The sequence below is a fragment of the Gracilinanus agilis genome, chromosome 2 (assembly GCF_016433145.1).
Source record: "Gracilinanus agilis isolate LMUSP501 chromosome 2, AgileGrace, whole genome shotgun sequence".
Taxonomy (NCBI): domain Eukaryota; kingdom Metazoa; phylum Chordata; class Mammalia; order Didelphimorphia; family Didelphidae; genus Gracilinanus; species Gracilinanus agilis.
The window spans coordinates 9,093,208-9,116,907 of record NC_058131.1 but is presented as its reverse complement, the minus strand read 5'-3'; the positions used below and the strand labels follow the sequence as shown (position 1 = coordinate 9,116,907).

The 23,700-nt window shown below is 45.1% G+C and overlaps 1 protein-coding gene across 1 annotated transcript in view; it reads right to left on the bottom strand.

Annotated features, from left to right (window-relative positions):
• The window catches only part of SLC4A5 (solute carrier family 4 member 5), a 79,331-nt gene that overhangs the window by 35,929 nt on the left and 19,702 nt on the right, over window positions 1-23,700 (bottom strand). The window contains 3 exon segments of the mRNA XM_044659247.1: window positions 4,467-4,562; window positions 5,365-5,520; window positions 6,993-7,153. Coding sequence (XP_044515182.1) covers window positions 4,467-4,562; window positions 5,365-5,520; window positions 6,993-7,153 — 413 coding nt within the window.

Here is a 23,700-nt window from a genome sequence, read left to right as displayed (position 1 = left end):
CACTCAGGGGGCATTTACGCAAAGGCCTTTCCCCCTGGGGAGTCCTGAGGTGCATTTGATTGTTCTAGCCACAGGGACCATTTACTGGGGATGGATGCCTTTCCTCTGGAGAAGCCTTGTGTCTGCTGCTCCGTGCTGAGAATCCGGGGCCTTGCCCATGGCCAGGGCTCAAGAAATACTTGGCTGGTTATCAATTGTTATTATCTATATTACTGATTAATAAATGTGTTTTGGGCCCGTGCCCCACTCTGCCTTGGATCCTAGGGGTCTGGGTACTTGGCTCCTCTTCCCTGCCAAATGGTGAGCTTCTTGAGAGCAGGGACTATGGTTCTTGACTGATCGAAAGACATATGGGGGGGAGGGCTTCAGGGTTTGAGGTGGAGCCTTGGACACAGGAGGTGCTGAGTGCCTTCAGCCTCTGTCTTTGCCAATCTGCCCTCCACACAGCTGCCAACGACTCCTTTGTGACATCTTCTGCTAAAAGACTTTTGATGGGGGTAGCTGGGTGGCTCAGTGGATTGAGAGCCAGGCCCAGAGGCGGGAGGTCCTGGTTTCAAATCTGGCCTCAGACATTTCCCAGCTGTGTGACCCTGGCCAAGTCACTTGATCCCCATTACCTACCCTTACCACTCTTCTGTCTTGGAGCCGATACACAGTATTGACTCCAAGATGGAAGGTGAGGGTTTAAGTAAAATAAATAAAATAAAAGACCTTTGATGGCTCCCTGTGCCTCCAGGACAAAATGGACATTTTTTAGACTGTCATTCAAGGCCCTTTAGGACCTGACTTCAGGTGACCTTTCCAGAGGTATTTCATGTTACTCCGTTTCATAGCCTCTACATTCCAGCCAAACAAGCTGTTGACTGTCCCACCATCTTGCCTCTTGCCTCTGGGCATTTGTCATCAAGCTTCCTCTTGTGGCTGGAATGTGCTCCCCAAGAACTTGAAGGTTTTTTTTTCATGTTAAAGAGAGATTAGTTTTCCTTTGACTCCTGAGGGCAGATTGGAAGTGCTGGTGTGAGGTGGTCAAGAAGCCATGGTAGCCCGAGGTCAGGCAGACTCACTAAGAGGGGTGGCCATCAGTGGAAGGGGCTGCCTTCTCATCAAGTGGACTCTCCGTCACTGGAGGCCTTCAGGTAAAAGCTAGCCAAGACCTTTTTGTGGACCTTCCTCCTCTGGAGTTTTGTTTCTCAAGTCCAGCTTGTGCTTTTCTGCCAACTCACCAGGACTAGAATGAAAACTCCCTGAGGGTAGGCTGACTTTGGTTTTGCTTTTGAATCTCCAGTATCTGGTACAGTTCTTGGCATATTATTGTTGTTCAGTCATTCAGCTGTGCCCAACTCTTTGTGGCCCCGTGGATCATACTGTCTGTCCTTGGGGTTTCCTTGGCATAGACACTGGAGTGGTTTACCATTCCCTTCTTCAGTGGATTAAGGCAAAGAGAGGTCAAGTGACTTGCCTAGGGTCACACAGCTGTTGAGTGTCTGAGGCTGGATTTGAACTCAGGTTTTCCTAAATCCAGGCCCTGCTCTGTCTACTGTAATAAGTGGATAAAACAAGTGGATGGAGTTTGTGGGTCCCTAAGTCAGTAGGTGGGAAAGGAGGGTGCAATAGTGGATGGTAGTAAATTGAGGTGGTAGGAGAGATGTAAGGGAATGATTGAGTTTAGGGAAATATAAGATGATGAAGTAGAATGAGCGGCAAGGGGAGAGGATGAGGTAATTGGGCAGGCAGCGGACACAGGGAGACACAGACTGGGTACACGGGCTTGAGACAGAGACACTGAAGGGAAACAGACTGAGCCCTCCAGGCAGGAAGGGCCCTTCTACAGACACAGGTTGGGGCCAGCCAGGAATGGCTTGAAACTGACCAGAGGGCTTTCTAGTCAGTTTCTCAGGTTCACACAGACAGTCTCGAGGCTCTTCCCTGTCTGTGAAATAGACGGGCTTCTCAGAGGAAGTCTAGAGATCACCACTTCCTCCAAGATGGATGCCTCCAACTCCCCTCAGGGCCCAAAGAGAAACTATTCCTTTCTCTCTCCTTATCCCTCCTTTATCATTCAACCAATGATTTAGCAAAAGGTTTGATTAAATGACAACAGGGTTTATTAAGTTTCAGGGTTGATTATAAAGGACAGAGGGATACAAGGTTTGCTAAGGAGAAGCTCAAGGTGGGGGAGGGTCACAGGAATGAGAGACTGAGAAAGGGCCTGCCCTCACTCAGTCCGGGGAGTTGCCTTTGAGGTTAGGAAAGTTACACACAATGAATCAGGAGATAATTTGTATCAAGGGTAAGCTCTACTTGACTATGGAGAAAACCTAAGTCTTCAAAGTTTGAATGCTACCACCCAAATCCACCCTTCTCCCAGAACCCACAGGAAATCAGGAAGGGAAATGGTGATTGGAATAGGGAAGGTCAGGGAGATCCAGAGGAATTAGCTAAGCTACAAAATCTCAAGAGAAAAGGTACAGAATCAAGGAATCAAGCCCAGGTTTCACCCCCAAGACCGAGCTCAGTTGACCCTTCTGCTCTGACCGAGCCTCCAGGACCAACTGCCTTTAGTCAGGGTTCTAAACCTTTTCAACTGCCAGAAATTCTGCAGTTAGCTTTTTGCAGGGTTGTTTGCACCTTTGCATTCACTACTGAGCCACTTAGCTGCCTTTCCTGGCACATATTAGGTGCTCAATAAATTCCTGTTGTTTGATCATTTTAATCCTGATTTCAAACTCTTTTTTTAGCCTTATAAACACTGAAAATGAAGTCAGTAAACCTCCAGCTGTATAGAACACAGGCCCCAGGGGGGCATTGTGCTCTTTTGGGCATTAAAAATGAGTACAGAGAATTCTGGATGGATCTCTTTAGATTTGAAATGTCAGATTTCTAATGTCCTCTGCATTAATAACTCACAGGATCATCGAGTTCGGAGGGACTCTAATGGACATGAAGTCCAACTTCCCCATTTTACAGAGAAGTAGTCTAAGCCAAGAAAGTAATCCCTGTGGATGCTTCCCCTTTCCTCCTGCACCTCTAATGGATCCTATGACTAACTTCAAAAGGAGTTAGGAGAGTTCAGAACCCTCCACGCGTGAGGTGGTGGGCTTCCCATTACTGAAGGGCCTTAAGCAGAGACCAAACAGCCACTTGCCACAAATGGTGCAGAGAGAGTTGGACTGAAGGACTAAGGCGCCTCCTCTTGGAGATTCACGATGCATTTTACATTAAGGATGGTCAAAGTTTTTGTTGTTTGTTGCTTAGTCATTTTTCAGTTGTGTCTGATGCTTCATGACCCCATTGGGAGTTTTCTTGGCAAGGCTCCTAGAGTTTACTTCTTCAGCTCATTTTACATTTTACAGATGAGGAAACTGAGGCTAACAGGCTGAAGTGACTTGCCCAGGGACATGCAGCTAATAAATGTTTGAGGCCAGATATGAACTCAGGAAGACAAGTCTTTGTGACTCCAGTCCTGGCACTTTATGCACTGAACCACCTAGCTGCCCATGTTTAAGGTTCATGTCTGATTATTTGAGATTGGGGATCACCTGGGCGGCTCTCATACTCTTTCCTCACTAGTCCTTGAGAGTCCTTACCAGAGACGGAACACTAGCCCGGGTGAGCCACAGCTCGGACTGACTGCTCAGGACGTGCTCATTGCTTTTATCCAAAGAGATGAAAAATGCTGGCAGAGATATCCCTGCTGCTTTTTCTTCCTTCTCTCTTCTCTGTATCTTCCCAGACTCCAGAGAAGTCTTCCTCTGGGTTTTCCACGAGCCATTTCTCTCTGGGTCCACCCTAATGCCTAAAAAGGCCCAGAGGAGGCTTCCCACCCCAGAGCTTCACCCACTCTTCAGGTTGGGACTGATCTCTTGACTGGAACCCTTCAGGGAGCCCATGAGCAAAGGCACCACTGAGGAAAGCCAGAGATTAGCCCCGAGGACCTTCCCAGGTGAGGCAGGCAGGCAGGGAGGGAGGGATCATTCAGGTGTCTCAGTTCTGCTTTTTGGGTAGTTTTCAGATCAATGTCCCAAAGCATTGAATAGCAGTCGCGTGATTAGTGGCATCAGAGACACCGGCTTGTCCCCAGGCTGTTAGAATTCCCGACTCTCTGAATGAGAAGGGAATGATAGAGAGCTCCTGGTATGACCTAGACCTATCCAGAGAGCCCAGCTGCAACCTCACCAGCAAGGAGCTGTCCAGCCTCTCCAGAGGAACTCCAGGGTGCCTGTCCTGCCTCCTGGGGAAGCCCACTCCATGCTCCGATGCCTTTAATCATGGAGAAGCTTTTATTTACACCCCGAGGGCCAGGTCAGCCCTCTAAAGAGGAAACACCAGATGCTTCCGAAGTGGCACTGGTAGTCCAAGGGGTCACCTGGATGCTCTTGGGGACATTGGGCAGTGCCATCGCATGACTCCCTTAGACACGAAAGCTGGCGCTAACAGAGATGCTCCAAGGCCAGGAATGAACTTACGCAGCCTTCCGTAGTTGGCACTCAGCCTGGTCCGCAGGTCCTCCGTAGAGTGGTGTAAGTTGGGGCCAGCTGCAGGGTTCCGGGCGGGGCTTCGGTCTACAAGAAGGACAGAATGCCTCAGTGAGCAGGGACTCGGGCAGGTGGGGGCTGCTCAGCTGTGATTGCTGGGACCCTGGCTGGGCTCAAGGACGACACATTTTTGTACTATCTGGGAAGAGGAGATTGGCGGTGAACGTCGAGGGTGCCGACGACTTTCCTCCACTGGTACGAGAGCATAAAATTCTGCACGTTCTTATTGGGGCTGTCCTTACAAGGACTCAAAGCTGTGATGGTGGGGACAGGCTGGCATAGATGGTCTCGCTCAGGTGTGAGCCCTCCCTTCCTCCCTTCCTGCCTCCCCTGGTAAGGGACAAAAAGCACTTTCTGCTTGGGGCCAGTCTCTGGCTTTCCTCAGTTGTCCCTTTGGTCATGGGCTACCTGAGGGTCTCTGTTCAGGAGATCAGCCCTAGTCTGATGTGTGAGGGAAGCCCTCTCTAGGGAAGAGAGAGTGGGAGAGCATATTTGGACATGTGAGCAGGATCAGGGCTGGGGCACTGGGGAGGATGGACACCATATTCTCTGGCCTCCACTGACCCATTGTTCTGGGGTAGGTGGACCTTTTGCCTTCCCTGCTCAGATCCTAGTTCTCCCCACCATTCCTCCATCCTTCTACTCTGCCTCTTCTTGTAGATTCAGAGGGGACACCTGAGGGTTTTGCCCAATAACTCTTGTCTCCTCTCTGGTTGGTTTCTGGCGGGTTCCTTGCATTCTCTGGCCTGTGGTCTAGACACTGTCCACAGTAGCTACAAGAGAGGTTGAGGCAAAAATTCCCCTCCCAGCCAGGGCTGGCCCAACTTACTGGAGGTGGATGAAACAGATTTCCCAATGTCTGCCAATGAGCGATGGATGGGCTTCTTGGTCTGGTGCCGATGTTTTCTCAAGAGGACGTAGCAGACTCTTTCTCTCAGCTCTGGCTTGAGGAGACCATCTTCGATCTGCTTCTCGACAACATCATCTGATTGAGAAACAAATGCCCCCCCACAAACATTGCCCTAATGGCTCCTCATCCCCTCGAGAAGTCTGGAAGAGAGTGCCATTGGGAGGGTGACCTGTAAGGAGCAGCATAGCATACTAGATAGTGCTGGCCTTGGAGATATACATGTATGGCCATGGGCAAAGCAACTCATCTCTCTGTGCTGCCAGCAACTCATTGAGTCTCAAGTCCCAGACAAGTTGTCTGCTCACACCAGTGGAGGGCATTTCCATACTGGGAGTCTATAAGAAACCCTCAAACTTTCAGCACTTCATGGGCTATCTTGGAACCTCCCCAGGTTATCAGCAGCAGCATTTAGATATTGCTTTCTGGTTTTCTGAAGAACTTTCCTCTCAACAGTCCTGGGAGGTTGGCAGTATTTCTCAGATGAAGAATTGAGGCTAAGAGAAGGGTCACCAAGCTAGCCAAGTTCAGGGGTAGAGCCAAGACCTTAGGACGAAGTCTAGCTTTCCCCCCATGGTGTTGCCCTGCCCTGTCACCTCTGCAGGCTTGGTTTCAAATCTGGAGAACTCTCTTTCTGGGGAGACTTTGCTAGTTGGGAATACACCTGGTGGCAGAGTGGGGCCATCTTGTAGTTGGGCACACCCTGGATTTGGAGTCCATACATTGGTCTTCCAACCCCCTGGATGCCAGCCCCACCAGGCTCAGCTGTAGGAACTGGCCACATGGAACACTGAGGAGAGAAGATGTGATGAAGGAGTCTCATTCTTACAGTCAAGGTAGTCCAAGGGTTGTCATATGGAAGAAGGGTTAGCTAGCCTTGTTCTGTTGGACCTTGGAGGGCAAAAGGAGAAGTGGTCGTGGTGGTGGTGGGGACAACAAACTAGGACTTACAGCCACCTGCTGCTTCACAGCTCTGCTAATCTTTAGCATCATGGCCAAGTTTCAGAGCCTTTCTTAGGGTGGGGCAGCTGGAGCTTTGTTCCTGGCACTGAAAATTGGAGGGTGCAAATTTTTAAAATAATGATTTTAATAGATTGTGTAATTTTAAAATTTGTTACATTTACATTTTGACAGCATGGTCCCTCCTTCAGGAGAATAGAGGCTTGTTAGCCCAATTAATTCAGCAAGGAAGACACCGCATGTCTTCTCTCTCTAATTCATCCTCCTAGTCACACACCAGATGAGCTCCTCTCAAACCTGGACCAAACCACTCCTCCTCAACAGCATTGGGAGGTGTTTCGGGAGTCAGGGCTGGGGATTTCCTCCTCTCCAGGAAAGTGTGTGTCCCAGGATCTCTTTCCTCACTTCTCCTCTAGCTGAGCTGAGGGTATATTTAAGAGTTAAATAGTATTTGGTGCTGATCGCCCCTGAATCGTAAGCTCTGTTTCCTTCACTAGAGGGACATGCAGACCCAGTGAGGCAGAGGGGGAGTGCCCAGTGCCATGGTCACCTGAGCAATGGGATGTGACATTCAAGCAATCCTCTCCTACCTATGATCTGTGGTAAGGAGCAGCCATCTAAGTCCAGGAGCACGGTGCCAGTCTGGAGGCAGGTTCGGAGTTCAAACAGGCTATGCAGAGACAGTGTTGACACATGGGGTTTGCTCCATCTCTCCCCTCCTTCTTCAACCTTCTCTTCAAACTTTACCCACCTAGAAAGGAGTAAGGAGGGGATTCAGCTTGGGCAGGGCTGTAATTTGGGGCAAAGGATATAAAAATGGGCGTTGTCTGATTGTGCTCCCTGGGCTGGAGTCAAAGGCAAAGGAATATTTAGGGGTTCCTCACATCCTTCTTATCTCTAAAAGATCTCTGCAAAGGTCCTGAAGTACAAAAAAAGCATCCTGAACTTGGTATCCAAGGCTGGTCTTGCTCATAGTATATGATGCATTTATTAAATGCTTAGACACGTGAAAAGACTAAGCACTGGGGAGACTAATAGAAGAGTGCTGCCCTCAAGGAACTTACATTCTAAGGGAGGAAGCTAGAAAGCAAGAGCAGCATCTGTCCCTGCTTCAGGGCTGGTGTCTATCCACCTCTGCTGGCTGTGATTTGAAGGATGTTGGGAAATCCACTGAACTACCCAGTCATCTTCCTAATTCTCTCTCTCTCTCTCTCTCTCTCTCTCTCTCTCTCTCTATATATATATATATAGAGAGAGAGAGAGAGAGAGAGAGAGAGAGAGAGAGAGAATTAGGAAGATGACTGGGTAGTTCAGTGGATTTCCCAACATCCTTCAAATCACAGCCAGCAGAGGTGGATAGACACCAGCCCTGAAGCAGGGACAGATGCTGCTCTTGCTTTCTAGCTTCCTCCCTTAGAATGTAAGTTCCTTGAGGGCAGCACTCTTCTATTAGTCTCCCCAGTGCTTAGTCTTTTCACGTGTCTAAGCATTTAATAAATGCATCATATACTATGAGCAAGACCAGCCTTGGATACCAAGTTCAGGATGCTTTTTTTGTACTTCAGGACCTTTGCAGAGATCTTTTAGAGATAAGAAGGATGTGAGGAACCCCTAAATATTCCTTTGCCTTTGACTCCAGCCCAGGGAGCACAATCAGACAACGCCCATTTTTATATCCTTTGCCCCAAATTANTTTTTTTAAACCCTTAACTTCTCTGTATTGGCTTCTAGGTGGAAGAGTGGTAAGGGTGGACAATGGGGGTCAAGTGACTTGCCCAGGGTCACACAGCTGGGAGGTGTCTGAGGCCAGATTTGAACCTAGGACCTCCCGTCTCTAGGCCTGACTCTCAATCCACTGAGCTACCCAGCTGCCCACCCAATTATATTTTAATATGGTCTGGAGTGAGTTTGATGCTTCTTATTTCAAGCACAGAATATCCAAATTTATGCAACAATGAACCACGTTAAAACAGGGATCTGATCTCAGCCACAAAATGACTATTTTGGAAAAATGCTTTATGTGATTGCTCAGGTAAAATTTATAGCAGACTGCTTACTGTCTCAGCAAGGGAGAGGGTAGACAGGGTAGGAGGGAGGGAGAGAATTTGAACTCAAGATTAAAAAGAAGTTAAAAACTGTTTTTATATGTAATTGGGGAAAACTAAAATATTATTCAACTTAAAACAGGGCTCTAGCCTCAGTTGGTTCTTCAAAAAGCTTTTTCAAGAAAGAGATTAAAGCCCATTCCCATGTGTTGGAATTAATCAGTGAACAATCATTTACTAAAATCCAACTGTTGCTCCAACTGCCACGTTGGAGATCTTAGGTGTAGATAAAGAATGGCCCCTGCCCTTGTGGTCCAATAGAGGGATAAAAGTCAAACTCAGATCATTCTAGTATATAATAAGTGCCCTGGATAGCTGTAGAACAAATAGTTAGGAGAAGAATGGAGGAAGACCAGGGAAGACTTCTTGGAGAAAATGGCATTTGAGTTCACTTTAAACTGTAGGGAAGAGAGGGGCTGCTTTTACTCTTTATTCTGTTGAAGAAAACTCTGGTTCCATGACAGTATTTTAGCATCTTCTAGGTGACAGAGGGGAGATGAAGTCCCAGTTCTCAGGCATCTTCTCTAGGACTCTTTTATCTAGCAGTAACCTACCCATCTGCCTCCAAGGCATCTTGGGACAAACATGACCAGTTGTCCCCAATCCTAAGAAAAGACATCTTTTGTAAAGTCTCTTCTCTCTCCTACTACACATCTCAAAACCAGTCCTCTATCTTCCCCCATGCTTTCCTCATTTGCTCCAGCCTCCCAGGGGGTGGGGGTCCTTTTCTTTGACAAGGATAACCTCTCTTACTCAAATTCTTTATCCCTTCTCTCATCTCAACCAAGAGCTTGACCACCAACCTTTCCCTCTTTCATCTTTGATTTCTTCAAGAGACTAAAGAGTAAAAGTCTCCATTTGGCACCAATATTTCTCTCATGGTCAGTGTTGCTTTCTGTGCTGTAAATGGAGGTGAGACACAAACAAATTTGTCCATCCACCTGTCCTTCCGTCCATCCATCCATCCATCCATCCATCCATCCATCCATCCATCCATCCATATATTGATGTCTAAGGATCTCTATCTATGGTTTGGACCTAGTTATTTTGCATGTTGTTTACCCTCCATTAGCTTGGGAGCTCTGTGAAGGCAGGGATGGGGTTATTGTTTTTTTCTTACCCCCAGCACCTTAGCATGGTGCCTGGCACACACTTACCCCTTTCTAAATGCTGCTGATGAAGAAGCGATTGTAGTAAACTGGCATTTATGTGACATTTTTTAAGGTTTGCAGAGCACTTCACAAACTCTCATTTTGTCCTAACTGCAACCTTGGAAGGCAAATATTATTATTATTCTTGTTTAAAAATTGTTTTTAAAGTATCTCTTCTAAGACAGAAGAGTGGCTAAGGAATCAGGATTAAGTGACTTGTGCAGGGTCCCACAGCTAGGAAGTATCTGAGTCCAGATTTGAAGCCAGATCCTCCCTACTCTAGGCCTGGTACTCTGTCCACTGTGTTACCCAGCTGCCTCTATTATTCTCATTTTATAGTCAAGAAAACCGAGGCAGACACAGACTAAGTGTCTAAGGTCATATAACTTGTAAGGGTCTGAGGTCAGATTTGAACTCAGGGCTTCCTGACTCCTGTTTCTTTTTCTAATTCTGAGGAATCTTTTATAAAGAGAAAATGAGTGCTTGGCACATTTTAAGGCATTATTAGATGAATGTTAATTACTGTTATCCCTCATAAGTAGCTATTTCATCTTGGCTTGAAGACCTCTAGGAAGGGGGAAAACTGCTCCCTCCTAACCCTAACAAACATCTAGTCCATCCTCTTATGAAATATATGTTGTTGAGTCATTTCAGTTGTGTCCCACTCTTTGTGAGTCCATTTGGGGTTTTCTTGGCAGAGATACTGGAGTGGTTTAACATTGCCTTCTTGAGTTCATTTATAGATGAGGAAACTGAGGCAACCAGGGTGAAGTGACTTGCCCAGGGTCACGCAACTAGTGTCTGTGGCTAGATTTGAACTCAGGTTTTCCTGACTCTAGTCCTTGTGCTGTATCCACTGAGCCACCTAAGCCCCTATGTAATGTATGAATCTGTCTTGCTTGTTCACTTCCTGGGATGAGTAACTTAGCTTCATGCTGGACAGCTCACTATTTCTTGGACAACATCAGTCACTAGAAATGTCTTTCAATTTGGCACTAACGTCTTCCCTCTTGTGACTGGCTCATGGATATTGCTTTCTCCTTTGGGGCTGAGCACAAGAGCCCTGATCGCCCTTCCAGAAGATGAACCTTCAAATATTTGGTATAATTACAAGGAGTTGATAATTCTGCTTCCTTTACATTATATTGTATATCCCTTATATCACGTACAATCTAAGATCTTTCCCTCTTCCGGTTTTCTTCTTCTCCAGTATAAATGGCTCCTGTTCCTTCAGCTGATCTTTCTATAGCAAGATTTTAGGTGCCGTGTCTTTGTTAATCAAGAAATCAGGACTCTGACCTTCGAGAGCCAGGAACATGTTCCCTGTTTCCTGGAATCTCTGAATTGACTGGCCCAAACTCAATCTCTTGCTTTTAACTGGTACAACTAGGAATTAGCTCATGTTGGAACAGAAGGTAAGTGGAGTCAAGGGTTTAGAGCCAACCCCATCCCAAGCCATGATCCAGAGATTTAGAGTAATTCAGGGGCTTAGTGATTTTTTAAAGATGGAAAACTTAGGCCAGAGAATTTAAAGAAGGTATTATAGGTGGCCCAGTGAATAGGATGTTGGGCCTGGAGTCAGGAAAAGTCATCTTCCTGAGTTCAAATCTGGCCTTAGACACTTACTAGCCTGTGTGACCCTGAGCAAGTAATTTGCACCATTTGCCTGAAAAATGAGTCGGAGAAGAAGATGGCAAACCACTCCAGGATTTTTGGCAGGAAAACCCCAAATGGGGTCACGAAGGGGCAGAAGTGGATGAAACAACTGAACAACAACAACAATAGTCATGGTCTAGTGGATGGAGCACTGGCTGTGCATTCAGAAACACTCCTTTCACCCTTGTCTTCCCACTTCTACCCAGCCTAGCTTCCAAGCCCAGCCCAAGCCCCACTGCCACCATGAAGCCTTCTCTGACAATATCAGCCCCAAACTGATCCCTCTTTACTGGGACTCCTTATAATCTCTCCCACCTTAAGTCAATATGATCTTAAGAAACAATGTGGCCCCACTGGTAGAGAACTGACCCCTGAGCCAGTAGGACCTTGGCTTGGGTCCTGCCTCTGATACAAGTTGGTATGTTCCCTCTTGTCTTCTTGTGGAGATGCTCCCCATCATCCCCACTGTCTCTTTGAGGTTCAGTCTTTCCTTCTCTATTGGTGCCTTCTTTGAGGCTTGCAAACATGCCTAAGTTTCCCTCATTCTTTTTTTCCCCATACTTCCATCTTAGAATCAACACTATATATTATTGGTTCTAAGGCAGAAGAGTGGTATGGGCTGGGCAGTGGGGATTAAGTGACTCGCCTAGGGTCACACTGTTAAGAAGTGTCTGAGGCTAGATTTGAATTCAGGACCTCCTATTTCCAGACCTAGTACTCCCATTGAGCCACCTAGCTTCCTCAGTTTCCCTCATTCTTAAGAAAACCCCAAACTCTCCCTAGTTCCTCCCACTCACCAGATATCATTCTATGTTACCTCTCTCTCTGAATTAATCTCCTCAAAGAAGTTATCTACAATCAGTGTGTCCACTTCTCTCATCTTAGCTCTCTGCCATCTGGCTTCCAGCCTCATTGTTCTAGTGATTCTTCCCTCACTCCCCCATCTGACTCCATCTTGTCATTTCTACCTTTACATCTCTTGGATCTGGCCCCTTCTTGCCACTTATTCTGCCACCACACCAGCTCAGGCCCTAACCACCTCTTACCTGGACTCTAACAACAGTCTTCTCATTGGCTTTCCCACTTCAAGCCTTTTCCCATTCCAGTCAATTCTCTCTAGAATTACTAATGATCTCTAATCGCCAAAACCAATGACTTTTTCTCTGTCCTCATCCTTCTTGACATCTCTGTAGCCTCGAGCTCTTCACCTCTCTAGATTTTCCTGACAATTGTCCCTATCTGATTGGCTATCCTCAGTTTCTTTGCTGGACATTCACCCAGGTTATGCTCATTAACTATGGGTATCTGCTAAGGTTCTCCTCTGACTCCTGGTCTCTTTTCTGTATATATTGTCTCAGTTAGTGATTTTATCACCTCCATAGGTTAAGTTCTCATCTATACCGATCATTCCTAGAACTATATATCCAGCCCTAACCTCTCTCTTGAATTCTAGTCCCATAGGAATCACCAACTACCTAGAGGAATCTCAAACTAGATGCACAGTAGACCTTTCAAATTCAACATGTCCAAAATAGAACGCATTAGCCTCACCCCCTCTACCAAAGAGAATCAAACACAACCTTCCCCTCTTCCTAACTCTCCCATTGCTATTGAAAGGATGCTCCCAGTCACCCAAGTGCAAAAGCTCAGTGACAGTCTCGACTCTTCTCTCACTCACCCTCTCTGACTCCATCTTGTCATTTTTACCTTCACATCTCTTGGATCTGGCCCTTCTTCCCACTTCTTCAACACATCAGCTCAGGCTCTAATCATCTCTTACATGGACTATCACAATAGACTTCTCACTGGCTTCCCCACCTCAAGTCTCTTCCCATCCCAATCTACTCTTTTCCACATGGATGATAATGTGATTTTTCTTTTTCTTTTGATTATTAAAAAACAACCCTCTTACCTTCTGTCTTAGTATCAATGCTAAGTATTGATTCCAAGGCTAAAGAGTGGTAAGGGTTAGGCAACTGGAGGTGAGTGACTTGCCTGGGGTCATACAGCAAGGAAGTATCTGAGGCCAGATTTGAACTCAAGTCCTTTCATCAGTAAGCCTGGCTCTCTATCCACTGAGCCAACTGGCTGCTCCCCAAAGTTATTTTTCTGAAGCACAGCTGTGGCCATGTCATATCTCTCTCCTTTCACTCCCAATTCCCATTTGAGAAACTCCAATGCCTCCCTACAACCACCATGATCAAATCTAGACTTCCCAGTGTGGCATAAGTCTCCTCACAATTTGATTTTTATCACCAGAGTTCTTAACACACTATTCCCTTCCACTAACTCCAAGATCTAGTCTGGACAATCTCTTACTCAGGACATTCCATCTTTCATCCGTCTTTGAACTGGCCGACTCCCCTGCCTGGAATGCTCCCTCTCCTAACCTCCAATGTTGAGAATTCCTGGATTCCTTCAAGCTTTAGCTGAAATGCCATCTTCTGCAGGAGGTCTTCCTGGTCCCCCAGTTGCCCTTCTCTCTAAGGTTGCCTCTCCTCTAGTCTGAATATAAATTATGCTTGCATTTTCTTCCTCACTGGAATTTAAATTCCTTGAGGGCAGGTTCTGTTTTTGCTTTTTCTTTGTGTGCTTAGTGCATGACATTGTTTCTGGCACAGAATACAGTATGTGTTTAATAGATGCTTATCGATTGATTGATCAGTACTGGTAGTGTGCCTCTGAGAGTCATGTAACTTCTCAGGTCCCTGGATTTGAACACAGGTCTACCTGGCTCCAGGGCCAGTGCTCTGACCATTGCACCACAAGGATCAAAGAAAACAAAATCTTTGTCCACCTAGATGATAAACTCTTGTCAATAAATGTGGCATGAATGAAGGCATTGGGGGATGCCAAGTAGGAGGTGCCAATCCTCCTCTCCAAACCAGTGATGGGTACATCCCCTGCCAGGTCCCTAGACAGAATCTAGGAGCTCAGGCTTCTACCATCATGATGAAAGCTCATGCATATGGCCCCAATGTCCTCTGAATCAACCGGAATTCAATTCATCAAACTTTTGTTTCAGTGCTCAAGAACAAAGCTAGAGGTTAGATGCACATACAGATCCCTATAAATATGAGCCACCATACTTTAATGGCAACATTCTCCTTGTCCACTCCAATGTCCCTCCATAGAAAGAATGGTGTCAGCTCATCCTCAATGGGGCATCAGTGTGTATGGTACCAGGGCAGGTTTGTATGGACCCACCATCACAACCACCAGAAGCTTTAGTGCCTGAGAGTTGTTGCACCTGGGCAATGAGGGCTGTCAGATCTAACTGCTCTATGGGACTCGACAGCATTCCTCTTCCATGTACAGTGACTTGGTGTGGGTAATTCAGCTTGGCTTAGGTCAAAGGAACTGGAATCAGGCCCACCAGGCTGTCTCTTGACTCTCACACCCACAGGATCCTCAGCCTAGAGTTTCATGACAGGCAGATGGATAACTTCACTTTGGAGTCATCAAAGACTAGTTCAAAGAAAGAGACCTGCCTAGACCTTCACTGCCTTCAAACTACTTGATCAGACATTCAAGTCCCTCTAAAATCTACCTATTTTTCTTACTCCCTCTATTGCTATTCCTTTCCACTAACTCTTCTCCTTCAGCCAAAATAATCTGTTCACTGTTGTTCTAGTAACCCTCTTAATTATCTTGTCCAAGTCCTTATTCATACTGGCTGGGCTACCCTTGTCCCTTTTCTCATTTATAGGATCCTAGGTCAAAGGGATGAGTCAGAACATGAAAGAACCTTTAAAACTCCCACTTCTCAGATTTTGCAACTAAAGAAAATGAGATCCAGAAAGAATGTTTGACTCTTTGTGACCCCATATGGGGTTTTCTTTGCAACAATACTGGAATGGTTTGCCACTTCCTCCTCCAGTGTGTTCCCATTTTACAGATGAGGAATTGAAGCCAATAGAGGTTGAGTGACTTGCCCAGAATTACACAGATACCAAGTATTTGAGGCTATATTTGCATTCAGATCTTCCTGACTCCACTATTTATGTAATCTATCATTTGGAGATTTTTCAAAGTCTGGCTCAAGTCCCATATCTTCCAAAAGTCTTTTCTGACCATTAAAATTCATGGAGTTCCCTTTCTCCTCTGAAATCTTTTATGTTACATGTATTGTCTTCATCATTTAACCACAGGCTGCCTCATGACATCACCTGAATTGTGGGTTAACTTCTTTTTTTTTTAAACCCTTACTTTCCGTAAGGGCTAGGCAATGGGTGTTAAGTGACTTGCCTAGGGTCACTCAGCTGAGAAGTGTCTGAGGCTAGATTTGAACCTAGGACGTTTCATCTCTAGTTCTAGCTCTCAATCCACTGAGCTACCCAGCTGCCCCTGGGTTAACTTCTTATATATCTTAACAGGAAAGGTAGAATGAGAGAAAAGGTCAAAATCCATACCAAATTAAAATAAAGGATAAAGATAGGAACAGACTACAGGGGGCAGCTGGGTAGCTCAGTGGATTGAGAGTCAGGCCTAGAGACGGGAGGTCCTAGGTTCAAATCCGGCCTCAGACACTTCCCAGCTGTGTGACCCTGGGCAAGTCACTTGACCACCATTGCCCACCCTTACCACTCTTCCACCTAGGAGCCGATACACAGAAGTTAAGGGTTTTTTTTTAAAAAAAGAACAGACTACAAAGAGCAATAACAATAACTCCAATCTGACCTACTAAAAAGTTATTGATGTTAAAAAGTAGAAATGGATAAAGGAAAATACATTGACATGGACTCCCACCATTTCCTACTGAAGTTTAACCCATGTAAAGCAATGCTCATAAAAGGGGCACAAAGATATCTTCATCTGGCAAACGTCTGATCTCTTTGCCAAGTAAAGAAACTTAACCATAAGGAAGAAACACCAGGTAGGACTATCAACTCATTTGAAAAATATTATAAAGGATGGCAGAAGAATGTGGGTGGTATCTCTTTACAAAATAAAATAGGGTAGATAGGAGAATGAGTTAGCTTGAAACCAAACTAAGAGAGATAATCCCAGAACATTTAGAGAAGAAACTTGGAAGGAAACCAATCACCCAAGATGGAGTATTTCTGAGACAGCATTTCTATAATGATCTCTTTTCTTTGAGAGACAATAAATAATTTAACTCTACTTTTTGGTCAAGTGGAAAATATACTTGAGAAAATGACATTGGAAAGAGTAGCTGGACCTGAATAAGTATATGCAGAAGCAATCTGTGCTTAGGGGTGATACTTTTGAAAACAGAGTGGCTGAGTCTCAAAATATCTCAAAGACAGGGAGATCAAAAACAATTCCAGATGGTATTATCACCAACAAAAAGTAATTGAGAGGACGCCAGCAACCCCTGACTTATGTATCTACTTTCTTATCTCTATAATATCTTTATAAACACTTTAGAAGTATTTATTTAGCACCTACTGTGTGCCAGGCACTGAGTTAAGCACTTCACAAATATGATCTCATTTGATCCTCAGAAGAACTCTGGGAGGTAGCTGTTGTTATTACCCTCATTTTATAGTTAAGGAATGTGAGGTAGACACACATAGTCTTTTCCAGTCACACAGCCAGTAAACATTTGAGGTCATTTTGGAATTCAGGTCTTGATTCCGGGCCCAGTACTGTATCCTGGTACTGCCTAGCTATGTAAGAATCTGTGCACATATCAAGAATCTTCTTAATGAGACTATGAAAAAGGAACAGAAAGGCATTGCATATGATTCTTCTATAGCAGATGGTATCCTCAGAGGTTCACAACTGACTTATAAATGTATAGAATACAAGACCCCATTGTATTCTGTTGTTCATGGGTTTAAAGGGATTGATTTGGTAGGCCAAAATGGTCTTAAGGACTGTCCTTCCATAAGAAGTCATTTATTTGTATATATAAAAATCTACATGTTAAGATTATGTCTGACTTCATGATAGATGCAACCATCAAGAGCTTTGAGGGTCAATGATGGATGGATTATTGACTACAAGACAGGCACAGAAAAGGGACCATCTGCTTGCCAAAGCATCCAGATGATTCTGCTTCTGAAATCTCTCTTAGAGACTTCTTCTCTCCTCTATTCTCACTGCCAACAGCCTGGCACAAGTCCTCCCTGGCATCCACGTGGACTGTTGCTGTAACTTCCCACAATGCCTACTTGCCTCTTTTCTTGCCCTACTATATTCCGTTCTTCACACTGGCACTAGCCAGCTTCGTTTTCTTTATTCAACACAATAACAAGCCTTTATTAATCCTCTCAGTGCCAGGCACTGTGATAAATGATGGGAGATTAAACACAAAGCAAGAAAAAAAATAATGCCCGCCCACAGGGAGCTTACCATCTAACTGAGAAGACAGAGAAACAGGGAACTACAAGAGCAATACAAAGCAAAATAACCTGGGGATGAAGGAAGGCACTGACAACTGGGACAATCAGGAAGGGCTTCATGGAGGATGGAGAGCTTAAGTTGAGACTTAAAGGCAGTTAGAGCTTCGAGAAGAAAGAGGTGAGGAGTGAGAGCTCTCTAGGGATGTGCATGGAGGCTGGAGAGGAATGTCCTCCCTGGGGAAAGAGCAGAACAATTATCTGCACTAATGGGGACCTCGCTATGGTTCGGGTGGCTAGATCGCTGGGGTCAAACTCAGAGAGAACCCAGGCCAGCACAGGCACGTTCCCCTTGGGCTGCATATTGACTCAGAAAACCACGTGCTAACATTGCCGATGCTTTACGAGAGTTATTTATTCTGTTAACTCTTTCTCAATTGCAGTTTAATTTGGTTCAGGCTGTGAATATGTGCCAGCAGACCTAGTCTAGAGTAGAGAGCACACGAATTAGGGGAACGTGGAAAGAGGAACTTTGAATGCCAGGCTGACAACTTTGTGTTTTATTCCACTGGCCATTAGGGAATCACTGGGAAGAAACATGGGCGGATCTCTGCTTTAGGAGGATCAGTTTTGGAATTTAAGAGATAGGGGAAGGGAAGCTAGAGAGCACAGTGGATAGAATGTCAGGCCTAGAATGGGCAGGACCCGGGTTCAAATCTGTTCTTAGACACTTCTAAGCTGTGTGACCCTGGGAAAGTCACTTAACCCTAACTGCCTAGCTTCTACTGCTCTCCTGCCGTAGAATCAACATTTAATATCAATTCTAAGTCAGAAGGTGAGGTCTAACCAAAAAGAGATGGGGAAAAAAAGAATATTAGTTCTGCATATGTGTGTAGGGTAGGTTGGAGGGAGAGTGACTAGAAACAGTTAGGATTTGAAGCCATTGCTAAGGTCAAGGCAGGAGGCGATGAGGGTCCAAACTGAGCTGGTGGTGGTCCAAGGGGAGGGAAGAGGGAGAACAAGAGATGTTGTGGATACGGGATCAATCAGACTTGGCAAATGATGGATGCTGGGGGAGGCAGAGGAAAGGTAAGGAGGACCCAATTTTGAACCTGGGGGTCTGGAAGGATTGTGGTCCTTCCCTTCAGAAATAGGAGAAGGGATTCTCCTGAAGTTCATTGAATCATAGATCGAGATCCAGAACAGTCCTTGGAGGCCATCGAATCTATTCTCCCCATTTTACAGGGAAACAAACTGAGACCCAAAGAAGCTTGCCAAAGGTCAAACACTAGTCTCCGAGGTTGGATTTGAACCCTGGACTTCCTGAATTTAGACCCACTGCTCTATCCACCACTTCGTTATGCCTCTTCTAACTCTGACATTCTCCAGAGTCTGAGAATGGGTTACCTCAGGAAGGCAGGGAAAGTATTGTAGGTGACCATTCCCAGAGGCGTTGGGGATGTGGGGATTTTCAAGGATGGAAAGTGATTGGTCCACTGAGGGGGTGCCCACTTCCTCTGCGGCTAGCCCTTCAGGCAAGGTCATGACTGCCCCAGGAATCAGCTCTACTGCCCCCATGGGGGTACAAGAGACAGAATTAATCAAAATCTATCTTATTAACTGCCTGACCTCATGGCACAGATCGAGTTAGAAATGACATCCCCGTACACAGCTCCCTTTGTGTGAGCAGAGAAGAGCCTCAGCTGAGCTCAAAAAGCCATTTAAATCCGTCTTGGCGGAAGAGTGACTCCTTCTCCCCGAGGAGCAAAGCTCCCCCCAGACTAATAACCCCTTGCAAAATGTGGCCCAGGGAAAAATTCCTCACGGATTTGGGATTTTCACTTTGTTTGTTAATCTCATAATTCAATAAAGCCAACACTCCTTGTGGCCATTTTAATACTTTTATTAAACGTTTTTCTTCCCTCCCTGAGGTTTGGGAATAGCAGGGCACATTAACTCTTTGGCTGTCGAACACAGACAGGATGGACGACACACTGGGAATGTCCCCTCCCTGTATGGGCAGGCTTCCCCCAATACTCTTTCCTTATTCTCCAAACTCTTTACTCCAGCTCCAAACAATTGCCGACTCTCAGACATTGTCCCCTTCCAGGAGAGCTGACTTCCCTGAGAAGATCCTGTAGATCTTTCTTCAGTCAACAAGTTCACAGAGTCTCAGAGCAGTCATCATCTCTTATGGGGGGTTATTTGGTCTCCCCACTATTAAGACTGAATTAAACTCTGGTATTTAATTTCCATAGAGTTTATTAATATTTACTTGAACAAGAGAAGGCAGACAGATATAGAGCAAAGCTTATATCTAACTAGCCATGCAAGTGCTTTTCCACATGGCTCTCTCAGCCACCTTCTTTTCACCATGCGCTCGAGTGAATAGAGAGACCCCACTTCCTGGACCCCCCTCTTTTATATCTTCTCCTTTACCCCAGATCCATATCCTGTTCCTTTCTGGGTTATGTGCCTAGACCACTGTCCTGTGACCCAAGCTGGAGTGCACTGACGTGATGTAGAGCTAGTAATACCGGGACACAGGTACGACCCCAGTATATGATTCTGGGAGGGGGAGGGTTCCCTTCCCACAATCCCCTCTTTGATTCTTTGGGAGACCAGCATGTTAAAAATAGATCTGGAAGAATTGTGACAAATCTCCATGAGCTTCCAAGGATTTTAAATGACACATAGCAAGTGGCTATCGAGACTCATGTGACCCTAATGATAACTGGTGGAACCACTCCGGGCTACAGGGAACTGTTTTGCTCGCATTTATCATCAAATGGGCTCTTATAATTTTGGGGTTTGTGGTACTTTTTAGAATCGGCATTAGCTGTTGTTCTACTGTTTGTAACAAGCTTTTACTTGGTGAAAAATTTATGTACACTCATGCTGTGGATCATGGCCAAGTTAGAAAGGAAATAGAGCTCACTTTTGAGTAAGAAATCTCAGTGTTGTGCCTCTGTTTGGCTGACCCATCGTCACATGGAATGGGAACTATGAATTCCTGATTTTTTTATTATTGATTTTCTTTATATTTACAATAGGATATTTCATTTTTTCTTTCCAGTTTTTCTTATTTTTTTTTGTACTTGAATACATGAAATCAGTGTTAATGTTTTTGGATTTGAAGGATAAGTTTACAATACCCATTAGCCCTAATAACACTGCATACCCCAAACTTTAGACTCTAGAAACCTGCCATTGGTTGTTAAGTATTATGGGACCTTGACTAATAATTGTGTCTGATTTCAGAGGAAGGGAATCACAAAAGAGCCACTGCACAGTGCAAAGACACACAAGGTCAAGGAGATTAACAATAACTGTGGGATTGATGAGGATCTGTGCCAAGACAGAGGACTTGTTTTGAGGTTCAAGGAAGCAGCTGTTAGACAAATTCAGACATTGGACTTTCCTGTGCCAGGTTCCTAAAAGTACCTCTGTTTGACTTTCATTTTGGCTCCCGATTCCCTAATATTGAAGGTAAAATCAGACCAGGGAATCACATTTCCCTTTACCTCAGACTCTAATCCCTTCCCTTGAATAGTATGGCAAATTTTTTTTTTAACCCTTGTACTTCGGTGTATTGTCTCATAGGTGGAAGAGTGGTAAGGGTGGGCAATGGGGGTCAAGTGACTTGCCCAGGGTCACACAGCTGGGAAGTGGCTGAGGCCGGGTTTGAACCTAGGACCTCTTGTCTCTAGGCCTGACTCTCACTCCACTGAGCTACCCAGCTGCCCCTGTACGGCAAATTTTTATAGTTTTGGCTGCCGATGGGTAAGTGCAATATTGCTGCAATTGTCATGCAGGCTTGTAGGACATAAATTACTTTAATTGGGCAGTGTTGGTAATTCAAGGACCTGTTTTGGTTTTCTTTTTTACTCATAATTTTATATACATAAGATTTTGTTTTCTTTCTCCTTTTTTGTTTTCTTTCCCTCTCATCCCCAAATTGTTGTAATTCCCTCTATGTAAAGTACAATATTTTATACACCTCTAGTGATAGAATATTTAGATGTATAAGCTGGATATTTGAAATGATTCACTGGGGAGAATAGGCATGTTAAGCTCCCAGAAACCTCAACTGAGAAGATTTTAACATGTTTGTCTCTCAATAGAACCACAGGGGGGGATTGTCAGAAGTGAATTTCTCTCTACAGTGTCACTTTTTTGATATCATCTCTCAGTGACCTGGAGGTCAAATACCACTGAGTAAATTCAGGTATAGATGAGCCTCAGAAAAAGGAAGTTAAAGAACCAACAACTAACAAGATAGGAAACAATGATTTCACAGGAACTCCCCCCTGGGTGACCCAGGCAAATTAAGACACTATGATTGGTTCCTGAGATGTGACATGTGAGAGTTAGTGGGTGGAGAAAAATCTTATAAATTCAGACCAGGAGTGGTCTGGATCTTTTGACATGCTCATGGAGGAGCAGAGTGGATCCTTGGTGGGTTATAGGTAGAGGCCCATAATGGTGGTTGCAGATTAGAAAGGTTAAGTACCTCTCTACTTCCCTCTTACTTTTTCCTCTCTTTACTGCTGCTGCTGCTACTACTACTACTACTACTACTACTACTACTACTACTACTACTACTACTACTACTACTACTACTACTTTTGATTTAATAAAGTTATCAAGCTACAACCAGCCTCATAATTTTAAATATTACACCACTCCAGTCTTCTACTCTGATGCCTAAATTACTTCCCTAAAGCACAGATTGGACTCTGTCTAACCTTCCTTCAACTCTCTCCTTTACCTCTAAAATCAAATATAAACTCACAGGATTGGCATTTGCAGTTCTACACAACCTGGCCTCAACCTACCTTTCTAGTCATTTTACATGGACGTTACTCCTCTCCATGCAGTCTGTGATCTGGCTGTAGTGATCTCTTGGGCTGTTTTTCCCTCACAATACTCCATTTCCCTTCTCCATGCCTTTGCATTGGCTGTTTCCCCTGCCTGGTATGCTTGCTCTCCTTCACTTGGGCCTCTGGGTCTCTGCTTTCCTTGAGACTCAGCTCAATCACTACTTCCTACTCTGTGTATCCATTTTGACTATAACCTGTATACATTTATATACGTGCATGCTGCTTCCTTCAGTTAGAAATCCCTTGAGGACAAGGAGTGTCTTCTTAATGTCCATCAGAATGCCTAGCATATAATTACTTAATAAATGCTTATTGACTGATTGATTTTGTTATTGGTACTTTTAGAGGAGTCCCCCTCACAATTCTCTCAACAAATGATCCCCCAGTCTTTGCTTGAAGACCTCCAGGGAGGGAAAACGAATCCTCTCTTGAAGGAGCCCATCCCATTTTTGGATACTTCTAATGGTTGGAAGACTACTCATGACCTTGAACCCAATCAGCCATTATGGGACAGTTTTTATAGTTTTATTTGGGCAGGGTCCTTGTTGGATGACCTTCTCCCTCAGCTTGAGGGTTAGATCCTTTGGGATGATTACTCCAAATTCAAGATACAATTTGTTTGTCTTCAGCAAAGTATACCTCATGAGCTACCACCAGTGTGTTTACCTTGACTCTAGGCAGCCAGAGGACATAAAAGATTGGAAGCAATGGCACTGGCTGAAATGGCACCACCATAACATCTCCATAAACTCAGGACACAGTTGCAGTATAAATATACAGAGCATCAGTGAGAAGAATGGCCACACATTGGGCATATAAGTGGCCAAGGCAACTAACGAGCTTGAAGGGGATGCTCCCCATCTCCCTTCCCCTCATGGGATGCTCCTTGTGGGATAGAGTATTTGTTGGCAAGTCAATTTGATGGACATCCGAGGCCTGCTTGCAAGTGGAATGGAGTGCTTGCTGCTTGGCCACAGGCCAATCCCTGACTCTGACCTCTACCAAGACCTTGCCTTAGGCTATAGCCACAGAATTTCATAAAGAACTAGGCCTTATACCCTAGGGCAGTGATGGCAAACCTTTCAGAGGCTGAGTGCCTAAACTGCAACCCTCACGTTGCATGTGAGCTCCCCACCTTACCCCAGACAGGAAAGGGAGGAAGCATTGGACTGCTAGACAGGTGTGAGGGATGAGA